General features: G+C 44.9%; 1 protein-coding gene across 1 annotated transcript in view; it reads left to right on the forward strand.

The window, feature by feature from the left end:
• The window catches only part of LOC136964532 (LIM/homeobox protein Lhx5-like), a 16,654-nt gene extending 8,723 nt beyond the window's left edge, over positions 1-7,931 (forward strand). Inside the window, exons 3-6 of the mRNA XM_067258691.1 lie at positions 842-1,065; positions 2,273-2,550; positions 5,686-5,851; positions 7,579-7,931. Of these exons, the coding sequence (XP_067114792.1) occupies positions 842-1,065; positions 2,273-2,550; positions 5,686-5,851; positions 7,579-7,931 (1,021 nt within the window). The remainder of the gene's footprint in view (positions 1-841; positions 1,066-2,272; positions 2,551-5,685; positions 5,852-7,578) is intronic.
• The last annotated feature ends 5,638 nt before the right edge of the window (positions 7,932-13,569 follow it).

The following is a 13,569-nucleotide window of genomic DNA, read 5'->3' on the forward strand; positions in this document are numbered from 1 at the left end:
TTTTAAGGGCGGTTCATTGTGGATTATGAAGATTTCCTTTCCTAAAATGTTCATATTCTACTTAATCCTGTAATATTGGCCTGGTAACAATGTGTTGATTGTCACTAATACTTTTTTCTTTCGTGGGTTTATTACCAGAGAAAGTCAATCAAAATTATTATTTAAATGGTCTCTCAATATTTGAAAGTGTTCTGGCGCAGGTGCATTGTTTGCTGCAAAACAGAGTTAATTGAAGGTTCAAAGAATCATTATTGACAATGGCAACAAAAATATATTTTATAAATGTCATTTTCTTTTTTATTTCTTTCTTATCAACATTGAAATTGATAACAACTTTAATCATTATAATAGCCTACCAGTCATAATGATAAAATAAAAAGGCTGTTGGGCTAAAATAAAGCGGTACCAATTTTTTATATATTAACAACAATGGTTCCTCTTCCTATTCTTCTTCTTATTGTGATCATGATTGTTATTTTCATTAAATGCCTATGGCTCTAATTTAAATTAGCTGGCCAACATTGGGATATAGTGTGATAGAAGACTTATGTTCGAAGTATTCTTGTTGTAACTGCATTTGTCCATAGTGTTTTTTGTTTAAAAATACATTTTAAAATGTACCTGTTTTAAATTGCAACATGACTCATTATAATTACTTATAGGCCTATCATTATCGTTACTCAGTTCCGGGTTGTCGGTTAAGAATATGGGCTGCATGTTGGCTTAATATAGCAGGCTTTGGTTTTTAAATACCACAAAATAAAATACCTGCTTTCTCTGCAATTTTAGAAGAATACTTTGAAGTTATCGTAATTGTTTTCTGATTTATTTCCCATTCCAGGCGGTTTGGCACAAAATGCGCTGGCTGCCTTCAAGGAATCTCACCTAGCGACCTCGTGCGCAAAGCGCGCAGCAAAGTGTTCCATCTCAACTGTTTCACATGTATGGTGTGCAACAAACAGCTATCCACGGGCGAGGAACTGTACGTCATAGACGAAAACAAATTTGTGTGCAAAGAAGATTACCTGACCTCAGGTGCTATAAAGGAAGTCAACTTGAATTCAGGTAACAATGCATTAATTGTGTTTATTCCATAAAATAATCATTGTACGTGCTTATTTATTTAGGCCTACCTTTTGTAATAGCCTAAAGGTCACAGCTAGGTTATTGTTTAGATCTACATTTCAAAAAATGATTTCTGCATTTAGTGTATTCAGGCTCATGAATATAATTTGATCAGCCGAAAATTAAGCAAGATTGATGTGTTCGATCAATATCTTATTTCTCAAAATCAAAGGTATTTGATGAAATGGTTTCTAAACCATGGTTTCCAGCCTGTATCCATCGGATATGCCTTAGGCCTTCGAGAGCCACACGTCCCACAATTCAGAACCATGGACAGGGTGTGTTGAGATCCCGAGGCCAAGGCCCCGGTGCACCTCAACCCCAACGCTGATATTTTCTTACATTCTTATGTGAGGTGTATTAACCCAAACAATAAGCTTTATTATTCAACCCGGTACAAATATACACCACGTTGGCTGTGAATAGGCTGAACCAAAACTACCACGTCACCTGGATGAGATCCAAATCTGCTCAAATCCTATATTTAATTTCTTACATTAAAAAAGATTGCTTGTAAATATTTGCAATCTCAAAAACGTCCTGATCCCGTGTAGACCTACACGAAGGCTGAGATCAATCTATTTCCCCCCTCGTGTAGGCTACTAAACTACCCCCTCCCTAACGCTGCAATTGGCCGATAGGACAGTGTTGTTAAATCTTTTGAAGATGTTTCTAACAAAGCATTGCAGCATAGCTGAGAGCATTTTTACTCTAGCCAGTCTTATCAAGGCTATACATTCTTGTCAGATGAATGGTTTAAACATCCCCTCCCATCGGACAATGACAAGCTGTTATCGTGCGCCGCAGAGGGTCCGTTGGGACGCGCGAGATAGTTAGCCTACCCTTTTTGTTACACGTTTCATGTATAATTTCTGTCTCATTATTCATATCCGCTACAGGGTCACAGGGACAACTTTTGTCGACCCGATTTTATATATTTTTTTAAAATGGTTGCCCTTATTGTAGGCTACACGATGTGTTATAATTGCAATAAGCTATATTTAGCTGAATTCTAAATCGTTTAAAATGAGATGTCTGTGGCCTATGTGTCTCTTCAATCTTTATTAAGAAGTGATTAAGCAGGCGGTTAAACAGAAAGCCCCTCGACACCTTCAGTGACCTTTCTGTTCTCTTCACCATTCCCTAGTGTCATCGTGTACCGACAGAAGTTTATCACCGGATCTTCAGGACCCGATACAGGACGACACAAAAGAGACAGACAATTCTACGTCATCCGATAAGGAAACGAACAATAATGAGAATGAGGAGCAGAATTCGGGTACCAAAAGACGAGGGCCACGCACCACTATCAAAGCCAAGCAACTGGAAACCTTAAAAGCGGCTTTTGTGGCAACGCCGAAACCCACCCGACACATTCGTGAACAGCTGGCCCAGGAAACTGGATTAAACATGCGAGTTATTCAGGTACCACTCAATAGCTTGTTTGATATTTGTTCTAGATTGTTTGTATTGTGCAACACCACCCAGAGAGAAGTCTAACATTTATATTTGAAGATGATAGATTGGGCCCACATTTACCTTGGTGATCTGGCAATGTTATTTATTGTATTCAGGAGGACTGAAAAAACATAAGAATGAGAATAAGATATTTCTGTGGAATTAAATCACAATTAATCGAACACTTACATATCCCATGGAGAGAGAAGTGTTAGGGTAATATTTTAAAATTATTAGGCCTATGGTTCTGAAAAATATAAAGGTGAATATAAAGATAAAAGGCTAAATATATATATATAAAAAATGTAAATACTATTTTTTCTCAAGCTATTTATATTTGACCAAATAATCATCTTTTACCAAAAACCAAAATGTTTTTTGCACTCAGAGTTGATTGCATTTGTCAGTCTATAAAACTATAAAACAATTTTATTATAATGTGGAGGCTTTCTACCTGAGACACCATGGGGATAGATTGTCAAGGTGTCTGCAGAAAATATATGCATTCCTCTATTATATTTATACATCTTTTGGAACCAAAGGCAAGTTTGCCACGTTTATGCAAGTTTGTACTGCACACAATCTATTAGAGAAGCTCTATGATAGACAGGTCCATTGATAAAGTAAGTCAATCTCTCTTGTCTAAGAAGGGTTGTTTGTTTTCTCTTCTTGTGTTGAGTTCACAGCCATCACATCATGAAACAATAACAACCCTTTTGTCCAGCTCAGAAAACAAGGCACCCTCTCTGTTGTCAAACTCTCACCCCCACATTGAATACTTCTGCTGCTCTATGCCAGATGCAAACACACACACACACACACACACACACGTTCACACAAACTTGGTGTCTGGGTTAAAACTGTGTCAGGGTGATTAGCACCATCTCTACCAGCTCAGATGTGGCTTTTTGTGAGCTTACTGTAATTATCGCTGATTTCTCAAATTTGCATATCCTCCACTTGTTCTCCTTCACTTACAGCCTATACATCACTTCCTTTACGACCAGCCCAAAGCTTTTACTGTAGAAACATAGCATCACCCTTGTCAGTGGATGTAGGTGTGCCTTTGTGTAATCCGCTTGCCTCTCGATAACACCGAATCCATCACGTTCATTTGTGATCATCAACAATGGAAAGCACAATGATGCATGGTGCCAAAATGGAGTCCTATTTCATCATCTCCTTTCTCATTTGCTGTGTGTTAACTGCGACTGCTCTCCACGCGGGGAGCCCTCTGGAGCCATGCCGGGGCTACAGCATGTGTGTGTAATCCCTAAGCAACGCTCTCTCAAGGGGAGCGAGAACATTTCCATAAAAATGTACCCTACAGTTAGACGATTGTTCTCAATAAGCAGGTGTCGCCTTTGCTGGTAGAGCATGGAGAGGAATGCCTAAGTGTTTTTGTGTGTGCGTGTTTTTTGGTGCGTGTGTGTGTGTGTTTTTGTTAATCTCCAGCACAGTGGGTTTTTGCTTCTGGTGCAGCCTGGCTGGTGTTAACATACATCATTATGCAGTGAAGATGCAAAGCCATACAGGAATGTGTTTACAATGCAAAACTATTCTTTCATATGTTTCCTTTGTTCATCAACCATTTGATGTCTTCCTCTCTTGGTTGGTGGGATACCTGGCATTTTTAACAGAATCACAGTCGAAAAATAAATTATTTGTTATTTTCTGTGTTACTTTTAATTAGACCAAAGGGTTTCATGTCAACAACCTGAAAGTATCGTCCAACAAATACTCTGAACTTCAACACTGAATGTAGCCACAAGACAGCTTTACACGACTCAGAGTTAATCAAATAGCTAACTATTCCAGCCACCAAGCTGTAGCGTTTTATCAGGGCTGGAGATCACGAGAGGCCATTCAAAACAGCTTGTTTTGATCAGCTCTATTTATCGCTGCGCTGGTTTGACGTTGGGCTTCCCTGTCCCTGATTCATGTCCATGTTCCTGAACATTCCTCGTCTCTCCGTGATGTTTCGACACAGATGCCTGCTCCTCTAACCTTGAGTCTTGATCCTCCTGTCCATCTCCATACAGCCCCCCCGTCCACACACCACCGACGGACTCGGTCTCTATGAATGCCCACGCATTTCAGTGTTTCTTTATTGTCGGTTGGCTTCGAGAATATGCAATCATATCAAGGCACCCGTGTAGTGCTTGGAGTCATTTGTATCGGTGGGATCGTGGCAAGAGTGTTCCTAACGCGTTCATTTAGAAAACCGGGGCGTCTTGGGACGTGACATAATGCATGGAATATTTCTCGATTATCCAAGCCAGTGATTACAGTTAGAGGAGAACAGGATCCTACTGGACATGTTCTGTAAAGAGGTAGCAGAGCAGCAGAAGGTAATCCAATTGACAATGGCATGGATAATGTACATACGGTTATTAAACAAAGACAAACGTGTGAGAGAACACACAATAGCACAGCAACACAATGAGTAAAATAGCTCTTGTCTTGGCTGCTTGTCACAGACCCTTGACATGGCCCATGGCCACATAGCCTACAATAAGTTAAGGTCTTAAAGTGAAGTCTAATTTCATTGGAGATTCGTCTTGATTTATCTTCATTAAGCCTTGGACTGGACTCTTATATTTCCAATTATTTTATAACTCTCAGTTGTGTGTGTGTTATACAGCCCCCGTACACATTGCTCTTGATTTTCTAAATCTGTCAATGGCTGCTGATTACATTTCTGTGAGGGGGGACTTTCTTGCAACGTTTGAACTAAATTGATTTTGAGTACGACCATCCCGATATAAACAAACCAAACAAACAACGACCCACGGACAACAGCTCTTCTCCTATTTCTCCAACCCCCCCCGACCCCACGCTAACCCCGCGTCTTTTGCATTGCATTTAGTCATTTAGCAGACGCTCTTATCCAGAGCGACTTACAGTAAGTACAGGGACATTCTCCCCCCCGACACAAGTAGGGGAAAGTGCCTTGCCCAAGGACACAACGTCATAGGCAGAGCCGGGGAATCGAACCAGCAACTTTCTGATTACTAGCTCGATTCCTAAACCGCTCAGCCACCTGACTCCTTTTTGAAAAGATGAATAACGGCTGCCCCTGCCTTCTGTTCGGCCCGCTAGGTGTGGTTCCAGAACCGGAGGTCCAAAGAGCGTCGTATGAAACAGCTGAGCGCCCTGGGGGCCCGGAGGCACGCCTTCTTCAGAGGCCCCCGCAGGATGAGGCCCCTCGGGGGCCGTCTGGAGGACCCTGACATCCTGGGGCCCGGGGCCTACGGCTACTACGGAGGTAAGACCTTGGCGCTGGGAAGGCAGCCTCGCGGCAACGTGACGGCTGGGTGGTCAGAGAGGCCTGTTTGAGAGACACTGCTCGGGTGTGGTTGAGAGACCCTGTTCTGGCATTCGCGACAGAGTGTTTACATCACAGGGTGGATTTCGGTTACCACATGTAACGTTGTATATTATTAATGAATAAATAATGAATTTTTGGATTGTTTGACAGTTTCAGAAGGGGATATTTCATTGATGTTTCATTCATTGGGATGATTATTCATTTGGGAAAGCTTGTTTGGGTTACTCTTTGATTGTCTGTTGATATTATTTTCCTACACAGTAATTAGATTAGCACATATTAATTGCCTGATAATCACATCATGTTTTGTTTGGGCTTCAAGCTTTTTCTTGTATTATTTGCTACTGACTGCTTTGTAAATCTAAGCTCGAAATGAATCAATCGGGTCACAGAGATGTGTCTGAAGTGATTTTCCCTACATCCCATGGAAAGTTACCAGAAAGCGGATGGGATTCTCCTTAGACTAACCCAGTTGACCATGTGTGTGTAGGCATAGCAGCAGACAGGCCCTTTCCTCTTAAGAGACTGAGGAGTCGGCGGAGAAGAGCTGAAATGCACCGTGCGTCTCAGAGTGCTGATCCGGGATCAGGACTGTCCATAGACTCTCAGCCGGATCTGGAAAGCAGGTCTGATCCCGGATCCGCCCTCCTGCTCTCAGACTGTCTGTGAATGCGGGCCTGGGCAAGCGGGGCGCACTCAGAACGATAAGACAAAAGGCATCTGTCTTCTGGCGATCACACGAACACGCTGGGCGGCGGAGGTTGTTCCTGTGAGCGTACGCTTGTCGTCGTCGCCATGAAACATTATCGGTTGGGATTTGATAGACACTTTGAGAGATGCATTGTCTGCTAGTTCCTGAATGGCTCGTGGTGTTGAAGTCGAATTAAAATGGAATCTTGAAGGTTAGAACACAGAGAGAGCAAGAGGGAGCAAGAGAGAGAGAGAGAGAGAGAGAGAGAGAGAGAGAGAGAGAGAGAGAGAGAGAGAGAGAGAGAGAGAGAGAGAGAGAGAGAGAGAGAGAGAGAGAGAGAGAGAAGAAAGCAATAAAAGAGAGTGAAAAAGAGAGAGAGAAAGAGCGAAAGAGAGTGTAAGGGAAGGACAAAACCTTCATCCCTCTCTTCCAGCGCCCTCCCTTCTCTCAGCGTGTCTCTTTTCACACTCTTTTGTGTTGCGGCAGCATTGGGGAGTCTGCTCTCCTTTATTACTGCTCCCTCCATCCTTCTGTTCGTCTGCTGCAAGGAAAAAGGGAGGCTGGGTGTGTGTTTCTGTGTGTGTGTGTGCGCGTGTCAGGGTTATTCTCACACCCCTCTCCTCTGCCCCCCCCCCCCCCCCCGGCAAACGCCCCAGGTCTATTCTTGAGGTCTGTTATGCTAGCAGGGTTCTGTTTGTGTGACTCCATAATTAGCTTGTTTATTTTGACTTCTAGTAGAGAGGGAATTGAAGTTTGTGAATGTCATGCCGGTTGCCCACTCTCATTATCGCAATCTTTCAGATAGAATTGGTGTGAATATGTAAAGCTTTTATGCTTGTGCAACTGTAATCAGGTTGAGAATACCGAAAATAGTTCTCCATGCTGATAGATTTGTTAGTCAGTGTTGTTTTCCTCTCCAACAGTCACAGCAGATCCTGACTCTCTGTTCTCCTCCCTCCCCCCTTCCCCACAGAGTACCAGGGCGACTATTACGGACCAGGGAGCACCTACGACTTCTTCCCCCACGGACCTCCCTCCTCGCAGGCTCAGTCCCCGGCAGAGTCCCCTTACATCCTGGGCTCCGGCCCCGGAGGCATGGAGGGCTCCGTGGCGGCCCACCACCCAGACGACCAAAGGTTCACGGACATGATCTCCCACGCAGACACCCCCAGCCCCGAGCCGGGCTTACCCAGCTCCATGCAGCCGCTCCCAGGGGAGACGTACGGCGGGGGGCCCAGTCCTCCCTTCTCCCTGGCCAGCAACTCCAGTTACAGCGCTCCCATGTCTCATCCCGGGCAGGAGATGGGGGAGACCACCGTGTGGTAGAGCTGGGGGGCGGGTGGACCACCACAGGCCTCTGCTCCAGTCCTACTCCATACGTTCAGGAGAAGAATTGAGAATTCAGGTTGCGGATTGAAAAAAGTGCCACTTCTTGTATAAAAAAAAAAACCACACAAAAAACAACTAACAAACAAACAACAACAAAAATATTCCATCAACATTTTTTTCTTAATTTCATGAGCTGAATTTCAATCCCCTTTCCGAGCTGTTGTGTTTGAGATGGAGCAGAGCCCTGATGCTGATAGAGACTTGGATGGAGGGATGAGGCAGTCTGCTGGAAATCTGAACTGTACTGGTGCCTGCTGCCTCCGTATCGTCCCTCGAACCTCAACCCCCCCACCATCTCCCCCCCCCTGCTGGGTGTGTGACACTGGGCCTGTCCCTTCCACCTCACCATCTCCCACCCGCCCAAAAAAAGTGGAAGGATCCATTAATGAACTAAGGACAGGCTTCATTTTGTGATAGAGGTCAGATACTGAATGTAAGCCAAAAGAGTAAATCCTCTATCTGGTCTATTGTTTCCAGTCATGTTTTACACAGTTTCAAACCAAAATAACGATTGTTGATTTTTGCTTTGTGTGTTAGCTCCTCTGCTAATTGGCATCTCTGGCCGCCGGATAGGTTTCTGGATCGGGGAATCTGGGTCTGCCAACCTTAGGGAGGATTTCTAGGAGCCTTTGTCTGTCCCTCTGCCCAACACACACTCTCCCTGACACACACACACTCTTCCTCACACACACTCTCCCTAACACACACACACACACACTCTCTCTCGCACACAGTCGTCAACACTTCACAACCATCGACTCCCCAAAAAAGTATACGTTGATCTCAATCTCTATGGTTATTCAGGACAAATACATATCGAAAGTTTATACCTACACACACACACACACACACACGTCAATGCCAACCCCATCCCCCAACACACACACGCGAGCAAGCAAAGGGCCAGACACACAATCACACCAACACGCACACACACACATACACTCATACACGTACACACACACCCCACACATACCGTTCCCTGATTATAGCTCCCTCACACAGACCCTTCCATGTAGACGTCCCCGACAGCCCCCTCTCTCTCCACAATACTTCACCTGACCTTCCCTTTGTCGTTGTCCCTTAAAAAAAAACATGTTTTAATGGAAATGATTTTCAAAAGAACATTGAACACATAATGGAGAATCTCCTTCAACAGCTGAGGTCTTCTTCTTCAATAGGGAAAAAAACAAAAGGAGGGGACAGGCAACATCTGTGACTTACCGCCGTCTGCGTGGAGCGATTGGCGCCATCTATGGGTCAAGTGTGGGAACTGCAGGAGGGAGACAGCAAGGCAGAGAAAACACAGTTTACAATCCTTGCGTGGTAACTCTTCTAGTCTGGAGCCAACAAGCCTAGGGTGTATAGGCTTAGTTATGCAGAGCACCGAATAAAAGGCATTCTATTACCACGACTGTAGACAGTGAACCTCACAATGCACTTCATAAAATTAAATTCTCAAGGTTGAGTTGTGAGGGCCAGGTGGATTCCTATTGTCCCAATGTGCAGACGAATAAAGAAAGTTACTTATTGTTAAAGCAGCCTTGTAAAACTGTCAAAGTAATGCAGTATCATTCCCCAATACAATAATCCAGGGTCTCCTTGCCTATTGAAAGGTTGAAATTATGGGTGCAAAAGCCCCGCTCTGCCAAAGTAGAGAAAAGGTGTCCGTATTGAGCCAACGCGATACAAATCCAATCAAATGTGATTTGTAGAGCCCTCTTTACAAGCAGAGGGCTTCACTTACGGCACGGAGAAGGACACCTGGGACTGGAGCTGGTCAGGAAGGGATGGAGGAACTCTGCTTGGTCCATCACAGGAGACCCATGTCCACGTTAGTGACTGATACAATAGGAAGCACAAGCAGTCCTGCATCTGCATTTTGTATACCATTTCAGTGGCCAGTCATGTAATACATACTATTATCTATCATTTTGTCCACTCTGGGTTTCTGTCTGATTGTGGGGCGTAGAAGTTTCCTTTTAGACAGATCGAGGTTTCTCCTCAATGTAAAATGAAGCTGGAACATGTGTGTGTGTGCGTGCGTGCTTTGCGTGTGTGTTTGTGGTACGTATGTGTGTTTTTGTGGTACGTATGCGTGTGTTTGTTGTGTGTATGTGTGTCTGTGTGTGTATTTGCTGGGTGTGTGTGTGTTTGTACATGAATGCATTAAGGATTAAGGGACAGAAAGGGTACTAGGGTGCTGCTGTTTCAATGTAAATATTACTGATAATAAAAGTCTCCTCTTGCTATACGGGCACTACTTGACTTTATCAAAAACAACTTGTGAATTAAACGCCGAAAAACAACACTCATAGTTGCGTGTTTTCTACAATATCACAACACAATATTATCATCCCTATTCATACTCGTCATTTCGGTGAACTATCCCTTTAAGTAGATCCACAGGAGAGACATAGCCGGGGTCAGAGTCTTATCCCGGATTCATCCCTTGTCCTCTGTGTTTAGATCCAGGCCCTGCCCCGCACTGCTCATTAGGTGAGGAAGAAGCGTGGATCTGACTTTGGATCCAAGCCTTGAGGCAGCTTCCCCAGTCTAGTGTTAGCTTCCAACCCCCAGCTCGCCCCCTCTGTCACCTCCTTATCCCCCCCCTCCTCTGGCTCCCAGTTCAGCCTCCCTCTGAGGGGCCAGGTGGGCCGACGCTGGCCCAGGTCTGCACTCATTTTCCCCCTGACTGATTTTAATGTAAAGGGTAATGTGAGAGGAGACCCACGTGGTTGCGCGCGCTCACGCACACACACACAGGCACACAGGCACACACACACACACACAGGCACACACACACACACACACGCACACACACACACACTCCACAGCAGTAGACGTGGTCCTCGCCTTCCGCTGGTCCATTACCGGGTAGCGCTCCATTCTCTTTATTTATTCCTTCTCTCCTCTGTTTAATCCCCAGAGTCCCTCCGCTCGGAGAAAACACAGGCCTCCATCTCTCCATCTCTCTCTCCATCTCTTTCTCATCTCTCTCTTTCTCATCTCTCTCTCCCTCGCCCCTCTCTCCCTGCGTAGAGAGGGCAGCAGCCAAGAGCACAGGAAGCAGCCCACTATATAAGAGACTCGACAAATAATACTGTAAAGTGTCGTACGTGGATACACACACACACGCGCACACACACGCCTGTCCCGAGGGCCTTGAGACCAACCTGCCGCTACAGGAACACATACCCTCAATAACCTTCACCTTCTTTACACCCTCTAGCTCTGTTTATCACAAACTCTCTCTATTTCTCTGTCTCTCTCTCTCTCTTCTTGACTCTCTCTCTCTCACGCACACACACACACACACACACACACACACACACACACACGCGCAGACGCCAAAGCCCATTAACAGTGTACTTCTTTTGTAATGGATTTGCTTGCTCTGCTGCTGTGGGAGAGAGGAGAGACCTGGTGTTGGTGTGTTATAAATCACCTGCTTGTTCCCCCCCCAACACACACACACACACACACACACACAAACACCATTGCTTCCTATCAGCATCGCTATACTGTGGTTCCCAATCACTAACCCCCCAGTGCAAACACACAACACACACACATAACACACACAGTCCCTTCATTCCACCCCCCCCCCCCCACCCTCCCATCATTGCTGCCTGAGGCGGGGAAATCCTATTACCCTATGAAGAGGAGGAACACATCATTAATTACAAACACACACACCCAGACACACACAAACGTGTCAGTGGCAGGCTTAATCAGGCCAAACTGCTGACACGCACACACACACACACCGTCAAAGTAAATGAGAGTTAAGACCGGCTCACTGGTCCACCCACCGAAAATACAAATAAACAGGGTTCCTCCATTGAATAGCATGGGAAGAGCACCTCCCTTTAACTGCTGCACTTAAGACAACTGACGATTAAAACTCTGGGGGGGTTTCTGAGTGTGTGTGTCACACACACACAAACACACAACCACCATATCCATCTCTCTCACACACCCAAACACACACCTAAATACACAAAGCCACGCACACTCTCTCTCTCTCTCTCACATACACACACACACACTTCCGTTCAAAGGGGCAATATGACACGATGCATGTGGAGGAGGAGAGAAGATGAGCCAGAGATATCTCTGTAGAGAGCTCGTAGGACAGGCAGATTTGGACCTGTCACCGTGACACACACACAGATTTAGCCCTCCACCCATCAGATGCTCCAAGGTTTAACAGATATATGGATGCTATCAAATGACGTACGCGCGCCGTAAAATCGGGGCAGATCGTGAGGTATATCATGTGCAGCCAGTGATGCCACGTACAGTTTATGCTGCAAATCAGTTGAAAGCCATGGATCTCACATACAACCGACAGGATCACAATACTTTGTATTGTGTAGTTTGTCGTGTTTTCTGTGAGGCAACCAGCAGACGTCATCACTATTATACCTGAGAGATGACAATGAGTTAATGACAAGGGAAGTTGTTTCAGTAGAAATATTTATTGACCACAAGGATATCACAGATTGTAAATTGCTCTGAAAGATTATTCCCCACCTCAAACAGTACAGAAATTTAACTACTTTTAAAAACATGGCATTACATATAGAATTCAACTCTATGTTAGGATTGATGTACAGTGTGACAACAGATCCTTCTAGAAGAACATTAAAAAAAAAATCCAATCCACTGATCATGTCAACTGGTGGAATTTAATTACTTCCCAGCCATGATCGCACACAACAATCTTCTAGGTCTGGTGTCAAGGCAACCTTGCAGTTTCGACCCATATCCACACGTTAAAAACACAGACCTCTAACTGTGACCGTCACCTGAGGGACTGACCTGGACCGAAGAGTGAGTGTGCGTGTGTGTGTGTGTGGCGGCAGCCACCAGTCTGCAGGGCTGCAGCCCCAACACTGGCACAGAGCCATAGCACCACCATGTGGCTAGTGACGGTACAGCAGGAGAGAGATCAAAACCATGACAACATTGGCTCCCTCTGCAGTTAAAGTCAAGATTCTGTCGAGTTCCACAGTAGCGTAGTAAGCGACTGATTCAAACGCAGATCGTTCTGGGGTCCTGGGTTTGGAGCAAGACATCGAGATCCGTTTCGTCTCTCTGAAAGTGTTAGTGTTCAGAACAGTCTTCCCAGTTACGAAGACGTTTGTGGGCACAACTTTATTGGAGGACAATTCAAAACACACTCTCAAACACAGATGGAGAAGTCAAACACAAACTTAAAAAGGTCTCCCATACCGTTTTAAGCTGAGGATGCATTAAAATCAGTAAAGCCATTTCCGTAAGTTAATAAAACAGAGGAAAAGAAGATAAAATAACATTACATTCAATACATGGGGATAAATAGAATAGCATCTTCAGTTGCCACACAGGATAAATCATACTGCTCTAACCTTCTTCTCTTAACAGGCCTTCCCCCACAAGCACTTCTACCTGCTTCTACCTTTCGTCTGCTTCTACCTGTCCTTGTCTGAAGGAGAGGACCCGAGGATAGGACCCGAGGATAGGACCCGAGGATAGGACACGAGGATAGGACACGAGGATAGGACGTGTCGTTTTCGTACGACAGGGC

This window comes from Osmerus mordax, chromosome 20, assembly GCF_038355195.1.
Source record: "Osmerus mordax isolate fOsmMor3 chromosome 20, fOsmMor3.pri, whole genome shotgun sequence".
Taxonomy (NCBI): domain Eukaryota; kingdom Metazoa; phylum Chordata; class Actinopteri; order Osmeriformes; family Osmeridae; genus Osmerus; species Osmerus mordax.